This window comes from Diabrotica undecimpunctata, chromosome 8 (assembly GCF_040954645.1).
Source record: "Diabrotica undecimpunctata isolate CICGRU chromosome 8, icDiaUnde3, whole genome shotgun sequence".
NCBI classification, from domain to species: Eukaryota; Metazoa; Arthropoda; class Insecta; order Coleoptera; family Chrysomelidae; genus Diabrotica; species Diabrotica undecimpunctata.
The window spans coordinates 45406988-45432604 of NC_092810.1; the positions used below are offsets into that span (position 1 = coordinate 45406988).

General features: G+C 33.3%; 2 protein-coding genes and 1 long non-coding RNA gene across 3 annotated transcripts in view; 1 reads left to right on the forward strand and 2 right to left on the reverse strand.

Moving 5' to 3' along the window:
- The window catches only part of drosha (ribonuclease 3 drosha), a 57339-nt gene extending 53419 nt beyond the window's left edge, over positions 1-3920 (reverse strand). Inside the window, exon 1 of the mRNA XM_072540179.1 lies at positions 3130-3920. Coding sequence (XP_072396280.1) covers positions 3130-3512 — 383 coding nt within the window. The 5' untranslated portion in view covers positions 3513-3920. The remainder of the gene's footprint in view (positions 1-3129) is intronic.
- A 138-nt stretch (positions 3921-4058) lies between these two features.
- Positions 4059-5976, forward strand: LOC140447495 (ADP-ribosylhydrolase ARH3-like). Its single transcript, XM_072540181.1, has 5 exons — positions 4059-4356; positions 4418-4642; positions 4772-5057; positions 5113-5302; positions 5557-5976. Exons 1-5 carry the CDS (start codon positions 4164-4166, stop codon positions 5761-5763), a joined length of 1101 nt encoding a protein of 366 aa, XP_072396282.1. The 5' UTR covers positions 4059-4163; the 3' UTR covers positions 5764-5976.
- A 9904-nt stretch (positions 5977-15880) lies between these two features.
- On the reverse strand, positions 15881-20086 carry LOC140447496 (uncharacterized). Its single transcript, XR_011951602.1, has 3 exons — positions 19803-20086; positions 18882-19028; positions 15881-18369 (listed from the first exon to the last, which is right to left on the reverse strand). It is a non-coding gene; the product is annotated as an uncharacterized lncRNA (long non-coding RNA).
- Between the last annotated feature and the right edge of the window lie 5531 nt (positions 20087-25617).

Below are 25617 nucleotides of genomic sequence, written 5' to 3' on the forward strand. Positions count from 1 at the left end.
ACTTATTGACTAAAATCAAGAGTAACATTATTTATTGGTGTCAAGAAGCATATGATAGAATAGATGGAACAGAGGTGTACAAAAATTGTTATGTAATTAATTAGTAAGGCCATTTTGTTGTTAGTTTGTGCCTTTTCGGGGTGTGTTTCTGGAGTGTATTTACATCTGTGTACTGGGTTGCTTATCAGCTTTTTTTCTTATTTATTAGAATAAGCTGTGTGTGAAACAATGTGAGGTGTGTAGCTGGGGCTGCTATTTCACTAAGGAATATGTGAAAACAGTCAGTTTGCATCCAGTATATCAGTGTATTTGTCAGGGAATTAATGTTGATAGAAGCCAACAATTTGGTGGGAAGTATTTTCTTGGAGTGTGGCGAATACATTACAGAGAGAAGATGTTTTGTTTTCCAGATATTCATCCATTAATTGTGTATTTCTTGTAGATGAAAAGATAGTTGTAGGTGTTGTGTCAAAATTTGAAGTTTTCTATGCTTGTTCTTCCAAGGTAGCATTAAGATTATTCTTTTTTCTAAGCTAAGATTCAATAGGCGCGCTACTGCCATTTACTCTAGTTATACAAGTACTGGAAGTGTTAATTATGCTCAAACTTAATTCAAATTTACAGAGTGTAAAGATCAATACTTGATTTGGAGACTGTCAAACTTTCAGTTTATAATATTTACAATAAACTAGTCTGTTAGTTAAATTTTATCTCCAGTCCCAGTAGTCATAGAAATTTTTTTTAATTGATATGATAAAGAAAACAATGATGCGCCAAATTTTCTACAACTAGTGAGATGAGGTGCTTCATCTATTACATAATTGTAATTGCTAATTATATTGGCTCTGTTAAAATAAAAATTTATGTACCTACTACATACAATGCTGGTATGTGAAATACTCCAGCCTTAAAATTGAACCCACTATGACATATGACATATATCATGCAAATGTAATAGTCAAAAACATTGTACATGGTCAACAAAATGAAATTTTTAAATTTGATAATGTAAATTAAGATATCATTAAGAACAAAACATCATATCTTGATATCCGATAAAAAATAGGTATTATACAAAATTTTCACACTTAAATCAACTTGCTAATCAACAAAGATTCTAGGTGCCTTGTTTTATAAATCTTAAACTTACTTCTCATGAGGATAATCATCAGGAAGAAGCTACCAGGTGCTAATCTCTTTGGATATACACAAAATACTAGTCAAGATAGTTAAAATGACTTCAAATAATAAATAAAATGCATACGCAATGTACATACAAGGACTCAAGATGAAAAAGTTACAAGTGGTTACGACCAAGTAATACTCTATATCTTCTACACTACAGTTTGTTTCAATTACTCATTGCATAGTTTTTATGACACAACTAATAATTACAAAAAGGAAATATTATAAATAATGTGGGTACCTACATAATCTGTTCAGATACAAAAGCAACAGTCTTGTATAAATCCTATTGTGATCTAAGCTGTCATAAAAACTGTACCATTGAACATTGAAAACTACTGGATCTATTTTCAAAAATGCAACATCTAATAAAGCGTTGTGAAATATTTTTGAAATATTCAACCCTTTTATAAGGGTGTTAAGTAATGAAATAATCAATTAGTGTAATGAAATATGTTAATTTGGGTAAAATTAAATTAAATTAAGGCAAACACACCATTTCAATATCCTGCAGAACAAATTAATATTCATTTAGGAAAAAGATGTATAAATTTAAGAGTGAGGCACATTTAATCTGATGATTACAATTTAAAGTACAGGAGAATATAAAATTAGACATAAGAGCCAGATTGTTAAAGATAAATACGACGATGGGAAGCTTATTATAACCAACACAATAAAAATATAAGATTTATAAGATGGTAATAAGGTCACGATGATATGCTAATCACATATAAACCATTAAAAATCAATTATGAAGATTTGTGAAAGAACAATGATTAGCACTGTATATAAAAGAAAAAGTGTCAAAATTTGAACAGTATAAAATTGTAACATGTTATACATGGCATTTATTTTAAAATAAACAAGCAATAACTATTGTAATCGAGGATGTCCTCCAACAAGGTAGTCAGAAGACATCAAACGAGGATGTCCTCCAACAAGGTAGTCAGAAGACATCAAACACATCCAGCACAACTAGATTCAGGGTGCTCAAGATCGGATGCAATGGAATTATTTACAGAAAGCCTATTTTCAGCAGTGGGGTCAAAACAGCTAATAATGAGAATGATCTGAATTAGTTTAGTACTTTAATAGCATTATTTAAAATGTTTATAGTTGTTTCAACTTATCAAATATCATATTTTCAATAAAAATTTAATAAATGTCAATGTTCAAATGAAATATCAAAATAATATAAGTACAATGTCTTTGCTAGTATTTAAATTGATTCAAAACATCCAGTATATTACTTTTTATAAATGTTAACAATCTAAACCAAATTCTATAAATAATTTTAGATACTTCAAAAAGAAATATATAGTAAACAGATGGTTTGGAAAGGATTAAGAAGCCTCTTTAAACAGTGACCTGAACCATGAACTGTATTTAGCAGAGTTTTGGTGAAACATATCAAGCATATAATAATATAACTTTCGCTACAGCCACACAATCCACAAAGAGACAGAAACTACTACTTGTTTGAATAAAAAGAAATGAGACATTGGTATAAGAAAGTATCAAAATAGGTCATATTTATGTCCCTTCAAACCTATTTTCAGAAATAATATTTGATGATGAATATCGAATGTAACTTGTTTGAATAAAAAGAAATGAGACATTGGTATAAGAAAGTATCAAAATAGGTCATATTTATGTCCCTTCAAACCTATTTTCAGAAATAATATTTGAGTCTTAGAAGATGGATGCTTTTAGCCATAATGACCAAAAAAAAATTTTTTTTAGAAAAACAGCATTTCTACTATAGTCATCCACCTCATTTTAAAAGAATCCACAACAAAATCATCACACAAAAATTTTCTTTGTATAACAAAATGTTCATAATTGAAGTATTTAAACCAGAACACTGTGCTATTGATCTATATATAATATTTAAAATAACTTATTTACTATAATATTTCCAAATTGAAAATTAGCACTTACCTTTCCCTGGATTTCTCAGAAATGCGAATAAATTCAGTCTCGGTTTCAGTTACTCTTGACTTTATATATCTGTAGTTTTCTAGATCTTTCGTATAATCGTTAACAGTGCCTGCAGTTTGATATTGAGACTGCAGGTGCGAATATCTGTAGTCAAAATGTTGCTGTTGGGTGAATCCAGAAGAGGATGCTATATAAGATGCAGGTATTGGAGGAGGAGGGTACGAAGGAACTGGAGGATAACTGTACACGTTCGTAGATGTCTGTTGTGATTGAGACCACTGTGTATAAGAGTAGCTAGATTGGGGTGGAATGTGGGGATTGTATTGAGCTTGTGTAGGTGGAGGATAGTTTAAGTTGTCATAGTACCATTGGTGGTCGCCCATAATTTATGTATGGCGACGAAAAATCATCGTTCTTTTAACTTTTAATCACATTATTCACTTGTTATATACTCTGTTTAATACATTAAAATATTCAAAAATATAAATTATAATTAAACAAGACTGTAAATATTGTCGAATTCTTGTCAACGTCAATCTTCTTTTTTTATTCCTGGTTCCTGGGAGAAGTGATTTTGAATGGAAATATTGATTCTCTGAAGTTCGTCAAGGACAGTGGTGTATCAAAAATCTTCTGAAAGGGATTTGAAGAAACCTCTTTTTGTGCAAGATCCATTCAATGCATTTTTATTAAAATATGCGCCATTGATAAAACTCTTACAATTTTTCCTATAAATATCTGAAATTTGATTGCCCATAAATAGTTTTTCCAACGTGTAGTTTAAATTAAATTAAGTAAAAACTTAAATGAAGTTACGGCATTCCTCATTTCACATGTACTACAGAATGTAAAAGTTTAACATCCCATCATCTGAGTTTTCGTTTTAAAAAATAACATATTACAAGCCATATTTAGAGAAGACTATTATTAAATGACATATGTCATTCGTAAGACTGACCCTGACTGCTTCAAAATAAAATTAAATTGCGTTTTTAAATATATGTAAATTATGTAAAGGGATACAATTTTAATTAATGTCTGTTATCAAACATTTTACAATGGCTAAAATAGAAGCCGCTGTGCTGAAAAGCAAATTTAAAGGTTGTCTTCTCGGAGCACTCGTCGGAGATTGTACTGGTTCCCCGTTTGAAGGAGACACCATCACCCATGGAGACAAATTAATCATTCAGAAGTATTTCGATAGAATGCAAGATCCTACCTTCAGCGGTAAAAATCGCATCTAAAATATTGTTTGGATGTATTAAATACCAATTGTATTTTGTTTTAGCTCCATATAAATCCTACACAGATGACACAGCTATGATGAAGTCAGTAGCTAAATTTTTGACTGACAAACCCGAACCTGACTACAAATTTCTAGCTAGACTATTTGTTAATGAATATTTCAAGGAACCCAAACGCGGATATGGACAAAATATTGTAGATGTTTTTCGTAAGCTGAAAAATACCAAATATGAAGATATTTTTAAACCAGCTAAAGAACAATTTTTAGGTACAGCTGAACCATTTCAAATTTGGTGTATTTTGTCAATTGGTCTTATAGAATTCACATTATACCTTTAAATTTTATATATAAAAAAACTTATAGTACCTATGTAACTAAAATAAAACAATTATTTAGGTGAAGGATCTTTTGGCAATGGAGGTGCAATGAGGATAGCACCCATAGCTCTTTATTTCCATGATAATTACAAAGCCATGGTTGAAGCTGCTACAAATGCCACAAAATTGACTCATACACACATATTAGGAGTAAATGGGGCTATTCTTCAGTCTATAGCTATACAACTTGCTCTGAAATGTGATCCAGAAGCCAAGATTGATGCTGAGAGGTTTTGTGCAGAGCTCTATAGAAGGATGAGAAAAATTGAGAGAGTAGAAGAGGACTTGGATGATATTGAAGAAGAGTAAGCATATGTACTATTCATAGAATCATTTTATTGGCTGTTTTATTTGTTTTAGTGAAAGTGCCAGTAGAAGAGCTTACCAAGATAAAATAAGAATTGTGGAATACTTAATTGGGAAAAAGGATGATGACGAATTAGACGAAGAAGTTATATTAACTTTAGGAAATGGTATAAGTGCCTATGAATCTGTTCCTACAGCCATTTATTGCTTTTTGAAGGCCCTGAAGGAAATACCACATATCCAGGTTTATATTCATATTAAATACTGTGTTGTTGAATTAATCATACTTATTATTTTGTTTATTTGTTTAACTTGCATAAGGGATTTTATGTTTAGCAAACAGAAGGACAAAAAAACTTAATACATACTATAAAATATTTAAATATATGTATAACTAAGAACAGTACCTAAAAAAATCACTATTCAATGTTCTCCTGTTTGCTGAACATAAATCCCTCATGCAAGTTAAAAAAAAAACAAATGGCAACCTTCTTTTAGACTGACAACATATTCAGAAGAACCATTCAGCATGCAGTCACATTAGGAGGTGATACAGACACCATAGCTTGCATGGCAGGGGCAATTGCTGGAGCCTATTTAGGAGAAGAAGCCATCAATCCAATTCTTGCTAAAAATTGTGAATTTTCTAAAGAAATAGTTGAAGTGGCAGAAAACCTATATACTGCAAAGGAAGGACCTCCTTAAACTATGTATATGTTGCAAATTTGCTACTTATTTCAATGGAATTGTACTTTGATTAGTGATAACAGTGTAAAAATTTTCAGTGGTAACAATTTATGTTGCTTGTTCTTTTGGTAGCGTTATAACATGCTGCAATTTCCCAAATTTATGTAACTCTTCTTCTATGCATATTTTGTTTTATTATATTCCCTAATTAAATGATTTATATAGCAAAAACGTGGTTTTATTTTTGTTTGTTGCTGGATAGATAAAGTACACAAAACAGCATATTTGCCTCACTTTTGTCAAAATCATCTATTTGGTATTTAAGTATAAAATATCTTCAGGTCGGCCAATCTTAATGTAAACATTTTCATAGTTGCTGTATTGTAAGTGTAAGGATAGTAAAAGCTGTAGGGATTGATGAAAATGTAAGGTTAGTATTATAAATTCATAGAGTTAAGTTAAAGGTTCATGATGAAAAATTGCAAGGATAAAAAAATGAATATATTTATTGACATATTTACACAGTCTCCAAAAGTCAATATGTAAGTATATTTTTAAACCTAAAGAGAGGAATAAGACCCCTCTAAGGAGCCATACAATATTATAAATTATGATGTATTGGCAACCATGCAGTGCGGTTACGCCACAATCAGCTGGGGAGAAACTCAGGAAGACAGAGCGACGAGGGTTTAATTAATGTATATTGTTATTTTGCATTATGTTTTGGAGTGGTAATTAAAGTCGGTAGTATTTCATATACTGTTGTTATTATTTACAACCCTGTCCGATACATATTATGTGGCGACAAAGAAGGGATTCGTGTGTGTGCCAGGTACCTAAGTGCATTATTTCGTCCCTGTGATAAATAAAGCAAAGTGTCTGCAAGATGGCGGCATTCGGAAACATCGAAGAGTTTAACGTGGGGGACTCCAAAGGTTGGGAATCATATGTCGAGCGTATGGATTTCTTCTTCACAGCAAATAACATTATGGACCCTGATAAGAAAAAAGCTACATTTTTAAGTTTGTGCGGTCCAAATACATACGAGATTATTAGATCTTTGGTTGCCCCATGCAAAGTGTCTGATAAAACTTATGACTAAATCATAGTTAAATTAAAAAAGCATTTTTCTCCAAAAACGTCAGAAATTGTGTGCAGGTTTAACTTCTATCGTCGAAATCAACAGACTGGTGAAACAATATCTGTGTATCTGAAAGAATTACGAAAATTGACAGAACCCTGTGGTTTCGGAGCTAGCCTTGACATAATGCTACGTGACCGACTCGTTTGTGGTATTACCGACGAATAACTACAGCAAAAATTGCTAGCCACAGATAAGTTAAAACTTAAGGACGCGCAAGACATGTGCCTTGCACACGAGGTGGCCGTGGAAAGTTTGGGGGTGCTACGAGAAAGTGAGTCAAGCGCAGATGTAAACGCGGTATGTTTTCGTAAAAATCAACCGGGACAGTTCAAACAACAATTAGCTAATCGCGAAAGGAAGAAATGTTTTCGGTGCGAAAGGGAACATTCTCCTGAAACTTGTGAACACATTAAATCAAGCTGTACATATTGCAGGAAAGTTTGACACATCGAAATAGCTTGTTTTGCTAAAAAGAAGAACCAAAATCACAAACGCAAAGTACATCAGACTACCGTGGAATCTACGTCCAATATTGAGCCGGTTTCGGGGAACACTCAGAGTGTTTTTTATCAAAGTAGTGATTATGAATTTTCGTTAAATAATGTGACGTCTGATATCATTACCGGTAAATATTTTGTAGATGTGCTACTCAATGACCAAAAAGTGAAAATGGAGGTTGACTCGGGCGCGAGTTATTCAGTGATAAGCAAATCAACCTACCATAAAATCTTTAGTGAAAATCCTAAAATAGATAAATCCAGTGTTATTTTACAGGACTATCAAAACACAGTGATACCCACATTGGGTAAGTGTCAAGTGGAGGTAAAGAGAGGTCCAAGATCAGCGACACTTCCTCTCATAGTCACGAAAGGAAATCGCGCCAGTCTACTCGGCAGAAACTGGTTTGATACTTTAGGTTTAACCATAGCTGAGGTAAGTCAAATTTTATCAATGATTAATTATTCAGAAGAATACCCAGATGTATTTAATACAGATTTGGGATCTTACCGGGGTCCCCCAGTAAGTTTTTCGTTGGACAAAAATGTAAAGCCGTTTTTAGAGCCGATTACGCACCCAAAATGATGCACCCCAATTGTGACTGTTTGCAAAGAAAACTGGAAGGTTAGGATTTGTGGTGACTACAAATCCACGTTGAATTTAGGGGAAGTGTGCCTATGTTGGACCCCTGCCTATGATGGACCACCTGCTGTAATTTCAAATATGGCGCGGTTACATGCACATCGCTGGTTGCCGCTTGCGCTGCGCAGGAAGTTTGTATACCCTGGCCGCTGAAAACATGGAATCCAAGGTCGCATGATCACTTAATGCAGGCATCGACAGGCGCTCGAAACTAGACCTTATGGGAAACTGTTTACACCGTCATTATTTGTGTTATGATACTATAACTTAAATGTTTTATGTATCATGATTTGTGTTTCAGTTTCGCCGGTTGGTGAATTTTGTGAAAATGTTTAAAATTAATGTACATCAATAACCTCTAAAAAATGGTATAAATATATTATAGCAACATTGTTAGTTCGTTTTTGTTGAGCGGTGTAAACGTGGAAAAAGCGATAACATAGGAAGATGAATATTTAAGAGTGCGTGCCATTCACATGATCATTCCATCTTTTCAGCGGCTCAACTATAGTTTAGTATTTGCAAAGTTTCAGACCAGTGGCGGTTATAACAGTAAATTTGTGAAATAAAATTAAAATTTGGCGTTGCTGATCTAATAAAATTTTTTGGTAAGGAATATTTTACTGGTAACATACGTTAAGCTAAGTGTTTCTTTTGTTTTGTATAAAATGACTACACTTTCTTTGTCAAATACTATACTTTGTTTTAGGTTAGAATGGTCAAAACAAAAGTAACAGAATTAAATTTGCTGTCTTGTCTATTTGCCTATGATGGACCCCTTTGTCGTTACCTATGACGGACTAGGGGTCCATCATAGGAAAAAGGAAATAAGTTGCTACTTAACGATTAACATAATACATTTTACAGGGATGGATCCTCATAAAAGGCAACAGTGGAATGAGAGTAATATGCAGCAAGCTTTAAAAAGCATACAAGAAAAAACTATGGGGTTTAAGTTGGCAGCAAAAACATTTAACATTTTAAAAACGACTTTGAAAAGGCGCTTTAATAAGCAGCAAGGAAGTACCAAAGGTGATTTGGGAGGACGAAGACCAATATTTTCCACTGCTATTGAAAAGGAAATTGCTGACCATGTTATTACCATGGAAGCTCGTTTTTTTGGCCTGACCAGTAAAGATTTACGCAAACTTGTATACGAAGTAGCTGAAATAAACAATATTAGCCACAGTTTTAATAAAGAAACCAAGATGGCAGGCTGGAAATGGGTCAGAGGTTTTTTAAAGCGAAATTCTCGATTATCATTACGAACTCCAGAAAATACTTCGTTTGCAAGGGCTCAAGCTTTTAATAAACCAAATATATGTACCTATTTTACAGCATTAGCACATATATAAGACGAGTTTCAATTTCCACCGGAAAACATTTATAACATGGACGAGTCCGGTTTGACAACTGTGCAAAAGAGATCGCAGAAGATTTATGCTAGTAAAGGTCGCAAACAAGTTGGTGCTTTAAGTAGTGCAGAACGCGGTCTACATATTACGGTCGTATGTGCAATGAATGCAATTGGAACATATGTTCCTCCTGCTTCGATTTTTCCTCGACAGAGGAAGAAAGACGAACTTATGATCGATGCACCTACTGGAAGTGTAGCCTTCGCTCAAGAATAAGGATGGATGACTTCCGACATTTTCTGTCTCTGGCTGCAACATTTTTTAAGGTATTCAAAGGCTTCTAAAACCAACCAAGTTTTGTTGTTACTCGATGGTCATGGTAGTCATAAAAGTTTTGAAGCTCTCCAGTTTGCAAAAGAAAACGGTATTATTATGTTTTGTTTTCCTGCACACTGCTCTCATCACGTTCAACCCTTGGACGTAGGATTTTTTAGACCACTTCAAACTTACTACGGCCAAGAAATTCAATTATGGCTGCGACAGAATCCAGGTAAAACAGTTACCCAATTTAAAGTAGCCAGTATCTTTAATAAAGCATATTTAAAAAGTGCTCTTCCATTAAATGCAATAAATGCATTTAAAAAGACAGGAATAGAACCGTTCAATCCAGATGTCTTCGAGGATTGGCAATTTTTGCCGTCTATAACAACAGATAGAGAAAATTATGAACAAAACCCACTACCAGGATGTTCTGACGAGATCTCACTACCGGAACATCGAAACCAAAATGTTTCTTCGATTGAAGGTTTATCAAAAATCACTGATCAGAAATCAATATCATCGTCAGTCCTAAACATCTCGGTCGAAGATATTTGTCCTCCTCCTTTAGCTGGAGTATCTGAAGTAACTCAGAAAAGGGGTAGAAAACGGGGTAAAACAGGATATTTAAATTCAACGCCAGAAATTGATGATATAAAACAAAAAATTGCAGAAAAAGAAGCAAAAAAAAAGAAAAAAAGACGAAAGAAAAGTAAAAAGGCAAGTTCGTGTTTCAACTACAAACAGTTCTGAAGACGATTGTGAATCTTCTTTTGAAGAAGACGACTCCGACGATGCAGCTTGCATTTACTGTAACGAACTATTTTCGCATTCACGATCCAAAGAAAAATGGATTCGTTGTCAAGTGTTTAAGAATTGGTGTCACAATAAATGTGCAGATGTAAATCCTGGACGTAAACAATTTGTGTGTGAATTTGGTATTTACTTATTTTATACAAAATGCAACGGGTCCATCATGGGCGCATATATGCCCATGATGGACCCTTAACAGGATTTTAGTAAACTATGAATAACTTTTGTCATCTTAATTTTTATCAAAATTTGAAACATTTGCATATTATACAAATAACAAGACGTTATGTGGTCATATTTAAAGCCTGCTAAGTAAATAATTAAAATTATTAGGGAGCCTTTTCCTTAAGGGGTCCATCATAGGCACATTTCCCCTAGCGTTAAATCCAGAACCCTATTTAGTGCCATCGGTACAAGGTATCTTATCCACACTTGCGGGCGGTAAAGTTTTGCAAAACTGGACATGGCGCAAGGCGCAAGCTTATCTGCAGTTAAGTGTCAACCGCGAAGGTGCTGAAGCACAAACAATAATTACGCATAAAGGGGCTTTTAAATGCAATCGTTTACAGTTCGGTATAAATATCAGTGGCTCCACAAATTTTTCAAAAATTCATAGACACTAGATTAATGGGTATTCCTGGTGTAATACCTTATTACGATGACATTTTAATAGTCGGTAGCTCAGAAATAGACTTGGATTCAAAAGTGCGCGTGGTATTATCGCGTTTCCAGGAAGACGGACTGCATTTGCGCAAAGAAATGTGCGTTTTTCGAATAAAAACTATAGAGTTTCTTGGTTTTCAAATTAGTGAAGACGGTTTACGCCCCACTAAAGACAAAATCGCGGCCACAACTAATGCGCCTGCGCCACCAATAAAACCGAGTTGCAAGCTTTTCTTAGACTTTTAAATTGTTATCATGTTTTTCTAAATTACAAGGCAACAATTGCGAATCCGTTACATGCCAAGGTTAGTAGATATTTAAGTTATTTAAGATACTTAACATCTACTAACCTTGGTTACATGCACTGCTCCTAAAGGAAGTTCCCTGGCAGTGGAGTTTCATAGAACAAAAAGCTTTCGATTTATAAAAGAAATTTTAGCGAAAGACCCTGTGTTAGGACATTACAGTGAACAAAAAGATTTATTTTTGACGTGTGATGCCAGCCCTTACGGGGTAGGTTGTGTGCTTAGTCAACGTGATGATGAGGGATGTGAATATCCAGTGGCGTACCATATCCATACTCTATCATCTACTGAACGAAATTTCTTCCAAATCGACAAAGAAGCACTCGCCATAGTATCGGGCATTAAAAAATTCCATGAATACGTATATGGCAGGAAAATAGGCATACGAACGGACCATAAATCATTGATGGGTATTTTTAATCGGAAAAAAGGTGTTCCAGGGATACTATGAATCAGAATGCTTAGATGGGCTCTTATGTTATCTGTTTACGATTACGAATTATGTTACGTACCAGGTTAAAAAATTCAGAATGCAGATGCTCTTAGCAGATTGCCACAAAATGTACATGCGCCAGAACCACCAAGCTCAGATGATGTTTTGATGCTTGAGAACATCCCAGAGAAACTAATATGTGCCAAAGACATTGCCAATGAGACTAAGAAAGACCCAGTGTTATCTAAAGTTTTGCAGTGTACTTGGAAAGGTTGGCCTGATGGGAAAATCAAATTTGCAGACGAATATACTCCTTATCTACTACGTAAAAACGAAATTAGCTGTTATCAAGACTGCCTGTTATGGGGTATAAGGGTAATAGTTCCACTTGGAGGGAGGAAAACAATACTGAATTTGCTACACTCAGCACACCCCGGAATCGTAAAAATGAAGTCACTGGCACGCTCATATGTTTGGTGGCCAAATCTCGACAAACAAATCGAACACCTAGTAAATACATGGACAAGAGCCAGAGCCGTGGGCCAGAGCTCCATGGACAAGAATACCCCTCGATTTTGCCGGTCCATTTAAAGGCAAAATGTTTCTGATTATCATAGACTCGTACTCGAAGTGGTTGGAGGTTAAAATCGTTCCAAATACCTCTAGTGTTTGACTATAGATGTATTACGTGGTTAATTTGCCACTCATGGCACCCCAGATGTCGTAGTATCAGATAACGGAACTTGTTTTACGTCAGCTGAGTTCCAAGATTTTTTAAAGAAAAACCTTATTAGACAAGCATTGGTTGCACCGTACCATCCAAGTAGTAATGGGCAAGCGGAACGCATGGTACAAAATGTAAAAAATGCCTTAAAAAAATGACAGATAGTAATGAAGAAACTAAAATACAGTTAGCATTGCACAGATATCTCCTTACTCAGCACATTACACCCCATTGTACAACAGGGAGATGCCCATCAGAAATATTAATGGGCGAAAATTGGGATCATTATTTGATCGTTTACAGCCCGACTTTAGAAAAGAGATGTTATCTAAGCAAGAGATAAAAGATTTTTACAAAACAGTACCCGGAGATGTTTTCAAGAAAACGAAACTGTATTTGCAAGGTCATTTGTTCCAGGTGGTCAAAAGTGACTTCCTTCCAAAATAATTAAAACTCAGTTCAAACCCCTGATGGTAGAATTTTACGTCGTCATTCTGACCAAATCAGAACCCGTGTGTGTGACCAAGAAACAACAGACGAAGTTACACCGTCAACCTCGATGGAAACAAAATTACTCGTAACTCCGCAACCGCTCATTTTGCATCCAAACGAATTTGTGGACCCAGAACCAGAAATTATAGAGCAGGCCGCTGAAGCTAAAAAGCCACCTGCTCGAATACGAAAACCTCCAAGGTATTTGGAGGACTATCATGAGTAGATTCATCCAGGAGGGAGGAGTGTGATGTATTGGCAACCATGCAGTGCGGTTACGCCACAATCAGCTGGGGAGAAACTCAGGAAGACAGATGCGACGAGGGTTTAATGAATGTACCCTAATAGCACACGTATGTCCAATGGACGTCCCTCACGGACTTTAAGGACGTCCGTTTTGGTCCCAATTACGTCCATTTAACGTCCTATATTGGTCCGAATGTCGCTGCGCCGAACGTCCTATGGATGTCCATTTTACGTCCCGATCGGACGTAAAATGGACGTACCGGGACGTTAATTGGACCTTAATCGAACGTCCATAATACGTCCGGAGGACTTACTGGATGGACTTTTGTGATGTTTTCGGACGTCTATTTTAGCGCTGAGGATGTAAATTAGACGTCAAAGCCATTGTATAAAGTACTAAAAGTGGCGTCATCCTGTGCATATTAGGAATGTATTTTGGGAAATAAAACGTAAATGTTTTTTACGTTTGAACTTACATTTATTTATATTTATTTATTATTAATAAACGGGGCAAATCCACTGTCAAAATTATACAAAAATGCAACATTATAGGAGTATAAAATCATTTTGAGTAATAAAACATACACATGTTTAAAGGACCTTACATTTATTATTAAATATATTTATAGTTATTTATTAATAACAAATGGAATGAAATGGAACAAATTCACTGTCAAAATTATACAAAAATGCACCATTATAAAATATACACAAAATTACAGATAAAAATAAAATATACATGAATAAAATAAATAAGTACACATTTATAAAAAGTATCATTTTGCACTTTAGTGCTTTAAATAGTACCTAAAGCTATTGATACAGAAGATTCAGACCATACCTATACTTGAACCGTAATTAGTTCTGCGGTAAGGAACATGGAAATGTGAATTCTAACGCAGTGAATGAGGAGGAATATGAAACTAGGTGAAGCAATTCAGGAGATTGATTATTTTATAAAAAACCTTAAAAATAAAGATTGAAAGGTAACTCTTCTGGTAAGAGAATCCAGATTCAAGAAATTGATTATACCAGAATAAGAATATGGTCTACATAATTTAGAAAAACAGTAGATGCTTGTAGACAAGTAGTATAAATCTAATCGACATAAAAAATGTTTTTTAATGAAATTATAACATAATCAGTGTAAATTAGTAGAAGTTGAACGACTAGACAGTTAACCATGCTGACCAGTATGAAGCTGATTCTTCAATTTACTGTTAAAAAATCAATCAGTAAAGCCTCAAAAATTTTAGGAATAGCAGAAAGAATTATAATGGAACGATAATTAAGAATCAATGAGTTAAGGATAAAATCAATAAATAAATTGTGATGAAAAGTGACCCTCAGTCAGAGATATATTAAAAATAAGCCATAGCTTATTGAAAAATAAGCCTACATAAAAAGAATGCACAACTCCTTAAAAATAAGTTAAGATATTCCGTCTAGACCAAGACCTTTATTGGTATTAAGACACTGTAAGCATGCTAGAATGTCACAAATTTTAATAGTTGGGTGATTCTCTGCAAAATGAGTCTCATAATACAGATTTTTGGCAAACAAAAAAGTTCAAACAAGTTATCACATTTTCATTTTATTAGATGTGGTTTTTTACTAGAAAGAAGATTTTATCAAAAAACGTTCTGAATTAAGACCGGTTTTTGATTTTTTTACAATTTTCTGAAAATGGTAGACACGGGAATTTCGCGAAGTCCATGGGAATTACAATAAAACACTAGAGATTATCAAATGAGTGTTATATTGTAAAAAGTATACAAACCAAATGTGTTTCTAACTCAAACATAAATAAAAAAGATAACTTAAATATGTTTCTAAATTTTAAAAAACTAAAAAATCTCATTTTTCATAAACGTCAAGTTCCATTGGGTATGAATAGTAAATTCGATTGCCTTTGCAGACCAGAGTTGGATCCGGAAGAATACGTAAAATATTATTAAAATCTACATATGAGATGTCTTGTTCGTCCAAACTAAATTTACTTACTTTACTAAAAACTTCGATTTACTTTCGCATATTTTGAGGAACATAACTTTAACTTCTCCATCTTTATCTATGTCGCTTGGGCATATAGCTGAATATTTGTATTTTTCATTGGAAACAGACAAGAATGTGGCAGCCTAGTTTTATTTTTGAAGAAATTACAACTACATCTTCTTCTTCTTCAGAATCACTGTAAACATCTTCATATCTTAACTTTGACGTCTTGCTTGTACAAGGAACATCTTTAGAACCAAAATCTTTATACTTCAAACATCCAAATCCATAATGATTATCATTTTGTTTCACCTGTTGCCTTATCTTATTAATTTCTTGTTCCGTAATGACATAGAACTTAATAATCTTTGACCAATTTTTCTCAAGCACGTCTATGATTGTTCTTAGTGAATCAATATCAGATCCTTGTGCTACAATACGATCAGCAGTTCGTTTTCATACCCCTCCAATACCATCAGGTGATCCTTTTCGATGTCCAGCTTCGCAATAATTCCATGTCACCATTTTTATTTGACTAAAGTGTCGATTTAAATTTTTGACCAAAAAATTAAACATAAATTTATTGCGATATTGGGTTGCTGGGCTATCACTTAAAAAGTGAACCGTAGTGGCATCTCCTATTGAATCCTTTAGCACCGGTAATAAGTGGGCCCAAATATCAGGAACATCATGCTTAAGACATTCTGACATCATACAGTAAGAGGTAGGTTTAACAATAGAACCTGCAGTTTTATTTTGAGTTATGTACTCTTTTTTCCAGTACAAATTCTCGCATTTAAATCCTCTTTAAAATACTTATGTATTTGTCGTCGAACAGTATCCATACCTACAGACCTTTTTTTTTTTCATGTACTAAGATAGACTTATTTTAATATTTTTTGGGGCTAAAATTCCTAAACCCCCTCTTTCTTGAGCAGTATTTTTTCAATCCATATTTTCTTATAATATTTCCAGACATAAGTTACTTTATAACTTGCTTTGTTCTATTTTGCTCACACTCGTTGTATGAATATCTTAGTTGTTCCTCCATAACCTGACCCAAAAGAATCTTTTGTTTTGTGTTTCATCGATAATCAAATCAGTTATCGTTAGTGGTGTTAAAGGGGTTCTGGGCTGTTTTATCTGTAGCTCTTTTTTCTGTTTTCCGCTTTAAGTCTCTGATACCTTTTTTAGTATTTTTCTAGTGCAGCTTCTAGCTTTTTAATTTTCTCTCTTGTTTTTACTTTTTCTCTATGTCTTTTAACTCTATTTTGAATAGCCCTCCTTCGCCCAATATCGGCTTTAATATTTTCTGGTACATTTTCTTCATCTGAAGAATTTGGGGGTGTATTCTTTTCCAAATGTTGTCCAGTCTCCTTCAAAGCTTTTTGTCTTTGTCTGAATGCAGCTAAATTAGTTCTCCATTGTTTCCTCTTAAGTCTTTGTTGTCTTGGAGTCATCTCATTGATAGATTTTTTTATTTTACTTTTTCGTTGCCTCAGATACTCTTCTTTTTCTTTTGTTGTTGTTCAGCTGTTTTGATTGGATCTTTTCTTATTTTCCTGCGTCTTTCTGTCTCCCTTTCTCGTTTTCTTCTTAAAAGCTTTTCTTTGGAAAGTTTAGCCACAATTCTGGAAAAAAATTAAGATCACTAATAAAATATCAAGTGGTCGAAATTCCCGTGTCTCACTTGTAATTCCCATGTCACTAAAAAGACATGGGAATTACTGACCCGGGAATTACAAAATACATGTTTTACATTCATTATAAGCTTTAAAATAAAAAATTGGAAAATATTATATTATAAAGCAGATTCTAAAAAGGTCTAACATTGAATGATGCATAAAAATTTGCAAAATTTGTTATTTTTACCAAAAATAAACTTACCCCGGGAATTACGCTGTTGAATATTACACACGTGGTTGCAGAGTTTTAAACAGTAATACATCTACTCTCGTTGCTTTCCAATGCTTAACTAATAGGTTAGGAGTCACAGCGTTGAATCACAAGCTTCAGGTTGTCAGCGTCGTTGAAAGTAGAGACATCTACGATTTTTACAAACAATTTTTGTTTGTAACACGGGAATTACTCATTTTGCCAGGGACAAAATATATAATTTTTTTTTGTAGTTGAATTTTGACTTTCTGTGGCTTTGAGTTTCAAAATGTTAAATATTAAATTATTCTTTTAATCCAATTACAAACAGAGGTTGTTAAAAGTAGAAGGATAGAGAAACTGTGATGAACATATTTGTGATATGAGTTTCGGGACATGACACGGGAATTACAAATGAACATTCTTTACACGAAATTATTACTAAAAATAATTTTAATTGTAAAATTATTCGAATGCACTAATTTAGTACATGTTATGCATTTCAGTAATAATTTTAGTATTATAATTAAATTATTTTTGCTCAATTTCTGATACAAAGACATGGTGAGACTCACTTTTCAGATAATCACCCAGTTAAAGAGTGAATATGGCTGTGACTTATATGGGATCTTTGACTACACTTGTCTACACAGGAGAAAGAAGGATTGCAAGTACTGCTAAAGAACTTGGCAAAATTGTTGAAACTGTGGCTCACTAAAAACAGAACCATTCAACTTCCCTTATCCTTTCCCATTCTGATTTCCCTTACAATTGTGTGGTAGGCAATTAAAATCAGACAAGTCAATTGTTGAGTTTTAAAGTTCAAATCATAAGTATGAAAAAGATCAATACTTAATATGGAACTTTTGTCTATTTTATTTCAGCAGTAGATAAATTTTTAGGTATCTATTTTTAATAAATAAAAATGTCTCAAAAATTGACTGTCCCTTTCTGTTCACCAACCACACAATTTAACCATTACAAAATTATCATATTTGCTAATACAACATGCAAATTAAATTTTATCTACCCTCTCTTCAGATCTCCTCAAATATTTCATTATCAAGTTTCAATTGCCTTCCCCATAGCAACGCTGGTTTTGGAGTTTTTCCAAGCAGCATCTGAAAACAAAATTAATATGTAATGTATGTATGTATGTAATGTATGTAATGTACATTCATAAATTGAACAAACTAATTTCAGATGTAGTTCATTATACTTTGCTTATTGTGAATAAATCATCATTCAAAGGCGTAAAATTAAACACATGAATTTCAAGTGCTGTGGTTTTAATGAATCTCACCTGAACTAGAAGAATACCAACCCAACCATTGGTATTTATTTCTAATGACCAAATGAGCAGTAATTACACTTTGATACTTAAAAAACAAAAATAACAGTGTATAAATAAAATATAAGGCCAACAACAAACCTGCATCTCATATAGCTAGCTGTAGTTCTTAAAGCAATCTCATAGCCAGACCGGAACATTTGTGAGTTGGTAAATTTTGCCATCTAAATTACATATAAGACACAGTTAACGATATGCTTCATCGGCTATATGTGGCCACTTAAGCGATAGTGTAAATTCTTAAATGTACCTTAAATTAATTTATGTTAAGAAGTTACAAACCTTTTAAAATCAGAGCTATATGTGTGTCTTCAAGAGCTTTATATTGATTTTTCCCTAGCCAACTATATTTTCGTTGAATTTTATTGATCAGCTTCTTATGGCTTCTCCTACCAAATTCGTCTCATCAATTTTGGAAAGCTCATTATCCTAAAATATAAATCAACATGTAATAGTAATCTAACTATCCCACAAACTTGGATCATCCATGCTTAAATATTTTAGCTTAAACTATCTAATAAAAAAACAGCCTCTGTCACAAAATCAATCAAACGTTCATTTGCAAATTTTGGCTTCTCATAACCATGGTAAATGCCTATTAAACCTATAATTTTAGGATATATAAACAAATTGCACAAACTAGGATAAAAATGACTACTAAAACTCTTTTTTAGTGGGATTTCATCAAAATTTACACAAATATAACATTGTTTTTTTGCCAAGATAAAAATACCTTTGAAATTTGAATCATGTGGATCAGGGTATTTGTTTTCTGGGTGAAGCAAGAAGGGTTCTAGCATCTGAAGGCAAATGAGAAAGATCAGGAACTTCTTTATGAATTTTTAATAAATCACCTAGTATTAAAGGACAAAATCCAGTTGCATAACTTATTCGAAAAATTAAAAACATCTCGATAAGGTTCTCCAGAATTCTCGTTACAACCATACTTAGACCCTTCTTCAGTTTCATTGAAAGAAGAGCTTTGTAAATGATCACCAGAATAGTCGTCCACGTTGGTAATTTGGATTATTTTAGGTACTTAACATGTTAATAAAAAGTTTAAATCGGAAGTATTGTAACCTGAACTATTTGAACTGAAACTCTCATCAAAATGATCAGTTAAGGATTCCGAAGAAAGGTTTGAAGGAGATGGAATATCGGGGCTATTAATAATTTCAACAATATTATCTACGTTTTTCGTACCCATTCTCTGTTGATGACGCTTAGAAACAAATCGTTTTGATACCGAGATACAAAATCCACACTTTTTAGGAGCTTTTTTCTTCATAATGACTTTTTTATTGCATCTAAAAGTCATTTTGCTGTCCATTTTTAAGGTAATTCCGCACCGGCATACTATCACCTCCTTCAAAACACCGTGTTTGAAGTAAAAATCCATAAGTCTGCCTTTATTTTTAGCCACAAAACCACTTTCAAAGATTCCCACGCTACAAGCAACACACGCCATTTTTTAAATGCCTTTCACCCTTTCGCAACGACAATTTTTAAAGAAATGCTATTTTTGCGCATCCCTTAGTTAAGGGTGGAAACATGATTGCCAAGTTTCGATGTTCGCAGAAATATTTCCATACCATATTATTTGTTTAGACATATTATATTTACGTACAAATCTATAAACATGTTAAAAACAAAACATTTACATTAATTTCAGTTCAAAATCCAACCATAAATCAATTTTCGCTAATATATTTGATACATATTAATATTAATAAAAAAAATATTGGTATTTCCTTATTTATGATTTTTTTATGATTTACATGGCAACAGCGCGAAGGGCAAATTGAAGTTAGCTACACAATAATAATTATATTGTAATTTTCTGAAATTGCCCAATATAAATTATCCCAACCAAATCACTTAATAACTTTAAAAAACAACAAACCTAACCACTTAATAAACAATATTTATATTTAATTAGCAAATTCCTTATTTTCCAACAATGTAAGACTTTTACAACTAAGGCATGCCAGCCAAGGCTAAGCACATTGAATGAAAAAAAGAAAGAAATTAGACAAAAATAAGCAATATGTTTTATTAATTATATATTAGAAATAAATATTAAGTAAATGCAACAAATAATCATAACTGAAATAATAAATTCTCTATTTCCATAAAAAATAATTATATTTTTTAAATGAAGCAACATTGTACAATGAAATGCGCTCAATCTACGTGCGCATCCTGTCATGGAGGCCATATTTTGAAATTTACGTGAAAATATTACATTTTTAAATGAGACAAACAGACAAATTAAAGCCGTGCCCCACAATTTGTGAATTTTAAGTTGCTAAGGAAGTAACACAGTATCCATTATATACAATTTATACATCTGGAATAGCTGTGAGTCAAACTGAAATAAATACCATCGTTTTCTTTTAAACATAACTAATTTTAGAAAAAATTACACTTAACTTTTTGTAATAAAATAAAAACCAAACTCGGAAGTAACCTAACAAATGGTACCAAACCTTTAACGATATACCAATGCTATAACCAAAGCAAGCATAAAAAGAGGTTGCTAATTCACACCATTTGCACTTTATACTGCTTAAATAGAATTCTTTTAAGCATTAATAATATTATAATTAAACTGTGCCATTTGTTTAAATAGGTATGACGTGAATGACAATAACAATTAATATAAAATATAATCACCATTCATTACTTTGCCCAGCCAGAGTATATACAACCACTTGTTCATCTTTTCAAAGATGATTTCAAGATTCATTTTGTTGATAAAAGTCATATTTTTACTCATTAGAATTAGCAAACATATATCATCGTGATAACTAGAATAATAAAACAATTGTAACGAATTATCTAGAAATAAAAGATTTTTACAATTTACCTAAAAACAAAAACATGTTTTGGATATATTAAACTATACAAATTTTAATTAATCATGATTTAACCTTTTCGCTTTTAATTATTTTATTAACGTAAATAATTTATTATTCTATTGAAATATTTGTCATTTAATCCCATAATTGGTAAATGTCGGACGTCCAGAAAACGTCCGAGTTCGGACGTCCAGGGAACGTCCGAGTACGGACGTCCAGAGAACGTCCATATTTAGTCCACCCAAAGTACGTCCCACTTCGTACGTCCATTTTACCAGGGACGTCCGGACCAAAACTGGACGTACCTATATAGGACGTCCATAGGACGTCGTGTGTTACTAGGGTATATTGTTATTTTGCATTACGTTTTGGAGTGGTAATTAAAATCGGTTTTATTTCATATACTGTTGTTATTATTTACAACCCGGTCCGATACATATACTATAAATATAAAAAAATAGTTTTTGAAAACTATAAAGGTTCTCAAATCTTAGTACATTAACCAATAGTTAAACAGCATACAGGATGCTTTTCTAATTATTTTACATCAAAAGTCACGAAAAACTATTTGTAGAGGACTAAAATCTGTATTGAAAACAAATGTTAGAATTGTTCTTCAAATTAAACACATTCCCAAATTTGTAATACATTTCGATGGCCTAACTGCAATACCCCGTATCTGAGGATTTTGAGAGTTTCATTGCATCAGGTTTGTTGGGTTGCCTAGCGCCCTAGCATGCTGTGTCAAAACCCTGACATGACTGAAGACATGCGCATAAAAATATCCTGTATCTGTCAGTTGTACATTGCATTCTTCTACAACCTACACGTGTGTGAGTTTATTTAGCTGTTCAGTGAATTAATTATATTTCAAAGGTAAGTTTTAAACTTCTTGTTGTGAACAGATTTGCATACTAATTTTTAGTAGATACGGGCTATTATTGTAACATTGTGCATCACGTGACATTAAAATTTAAAGTCTTTGATATTAGTTTATTAAAAAAAAAAAAAGAAATGAAAAAGCGAAAGCTGTTTTTGTCCTGCTAAAGTAGCGGGATTGATATTTTAGTTTATTTAACCAAAATTTAATCTAAAGGAACTGTTTTTAATATAAATCTAGTGTACACTGAGAAAAATTTTAAAATAAAAACCTTAGTTAGGTATACAGGGTCAGGGTGTAATAGATATTAGTACAAATAAGAGATTTATTACCCCTATGTTTTATCAACTTTTTTTCTTGTTTTGACTTGCCCTATTATCCATTAAAGTATTTGTGCTTATACCTTTTACAATCTGTATAAGATTAAGTTATCTTAATTATGTTTATTTTTCAGATGCAGGCAACTCGATCATACAGAATTTTGTCTATGGTTTTAAATCGAAAAGAAAATAATCAACAGCCTCCTAGTAGTACCAAGCAAGTTTCTGAAACTGCTGTATTCACTGAGTTCAGTGAAGTCTATAAAGTAAGTGCCACATATGGGACCCTAATACCGATAGAAGGAGATTTTCGAGATACTACTGATTGGCATGATACTGAAAATAACTCCATTTTGCTGAGCAACGTTCAACAGCAAATATTTCAAGATGAAGTCCTCGGTGAAGTCGCACATGAGCACCTTGTAGAAACTGATGAAAGAACAGAAAACACTAATTCAAGTCCTGCATATTTAGAACAGAGCAAAATTGAAGTCCTCTGTAAAGACACACGTGAGCACCTTGTAGAAACAGATAAAGTAACAGAAAATACTAATCCAGATACTTATTTAAAGCAAGCTCCTTTATTGGAAATAGGCAATTTGCACCTTAACCCCGGTTCAAGCATCACCTCTGAGGATTCCAATCAAAACGACGACTATATCCTTGAAGAAGATTGTTTGATTACAACAGATGTTTGCAATTAATCTCGAAAGAGACAAGTATTTACTCGTTATTACTTCACATAAATTAAAAATTGCAGAATTCATAAAATAGTATAATCAAAATGTATTTTTAAAAGCTTTATCCCTTTATATTTGAAGCATACGACATATGCATTATAAAAACATGCCAACACTGCCAAACCGAAATATTTTTGACATTCGCGGCTATATTCAGCTTGTACTTTCGGTAAACTCAACCCTCTAAACGAATATTTTATCTGGGGGCAACCAAAATACAAAATTCATTCTGCCCAAAAATTTACAGATATTGAAGCATTAAAAATGCGAATTAATGAAGAGTGTGAAAAAATAACGTCAAACATTCGGGATAATGTTAGACAAGAATTTTCCAATCTATGGGGATACTGCTTAGTACAAAATTGCGGATTGTTTCAATATTTGTTATAGTTTTATGTTTGGAAATTATCATTCATTATTTTGTTTTGTTCTTTAAGGAACTATTATCTTTTGGAATGCTAACAAATAATACATTTTCAACAATTTCTTTGTATCTTATCTATTATACAGGGTGCAGCATTAGTGCGAGGAAGTCTAATTTCTCAGTTTTTGTCGTAAGATATACAAAAAAAAATATTTAGGCAAAAGTTGGAACACAGATAGGAGCATACTCAAAAAATATTTTCAAATATACAGGGCCATCCATATTGACGGAGTTGAACAAACAATCTTTTTTAATGGATCACCTTATATATTTTTACACTTTTGGACTCTTGTAAATGTCCTCTTTTTTCAATATAAGCTAATGCAGTGTTATACGAAGTAATTTAAAAAATAATCACGTTTTTAGTTAATTTCGTCCTTAGCAAAATTAGCACCCTGTAGAATTGTAGTTGTGTCAGAATTATAGAGGCATCTCTTTACTTTGTTCGGGATACAAAATACTCACAAACATCATTAATCGAAGACTACAACCTCTCACGGAAAAAATCATCGGGGAATATCAAGCAGGGTTTAGGCAAAATAGATCTACCATTGACCAACTATTTACAGTTAAACAAATACTAGCCAAAGCATGGGAATATGACATGGACGTTTACAATCTCTTTGTAGATTTTAAACAAGCCTATGATTCAATAGATAGAACAATTCTACCTAATATACTGAAAGAATTTGGCATACCATCAAAATTAATACGACTAGTGCAAATGACAATGACAGAAACAGAAGCACAGGTATGTATTCAGGGACAGATCACTGATGCGTTTACGATAACGCAAGGACTGAAACAATGCGACGGACTAGCTCCAACGCTCTTTAATCTTGTTCTTGAATATGTAATTAGACGGTTGACGGTGAGCGGAAATAACATACTTACAAACAAGTCTACCCAATTAGCAGCATACGCAGATGACATAAACATAATGAGCAGAACAATGAATGCAGCGGAAGAAACCTACGTTGAGTTGAAACAGAGTGCAGAAGCAGTAGGGCTAGCAATAAATACAAATAAAACAAAACTACTCATACAAACCAGATCAAATAGACCGGTGCAACAACACTTTATTGACGATATAGAACATGTAAATAGATTCACATACCTAGGAATGGATCTGGTCGCAAGCAATGAAGAAGAACCAGAAATAAATAGAAGGCTTGTGCTGGCAAATAAAGCCTATTTCGCGATGGGCCACATATTCAAATCGCGAGACGTACACCGGAAAACAAAACTCCGGGTCTATAAAACAATAATCAGGCCCATAGTAAGTTATGGTTGCGAAACATGGGTGGTGACACAGAAATCTGCCAATGCATTAGATGTGTTTGAAAGAAAAATATTACGTAGGATCCTGGGCCCAATAAGTGAAAACAACAACTGGCGAATTAGGTACAATAGAGAAATATACGAGCAATATAGCGAACCAACTCTAGCACAACATACTAAACTGCAGAGATTACGATGGGCAGGGCACGTGGTCCGCATGCATGAGAATAGAATCCCCAGAAAATTATTAAATGCAAGAATGCAGGGAAAAAGACCTGTTGGAAGACCTAAAAAGAGATGGGAAGATGAAGTCGATGAGGATGCCAGGAACTGCCTGGGAACGCGTTCATGGAAAAGAACAGCGGTAAATAGAGATGGTTGGAGAAGCCTGTTGAAGGAGGCCAAGGCCCGATTTGGGCTGTAGCGCCATTGGATGGATGGAGAATTGTAGAGATTTGAAATCAAAAATTTTGCCTAAAATTATTAACATAGCGAAATATTTCATTTTGATG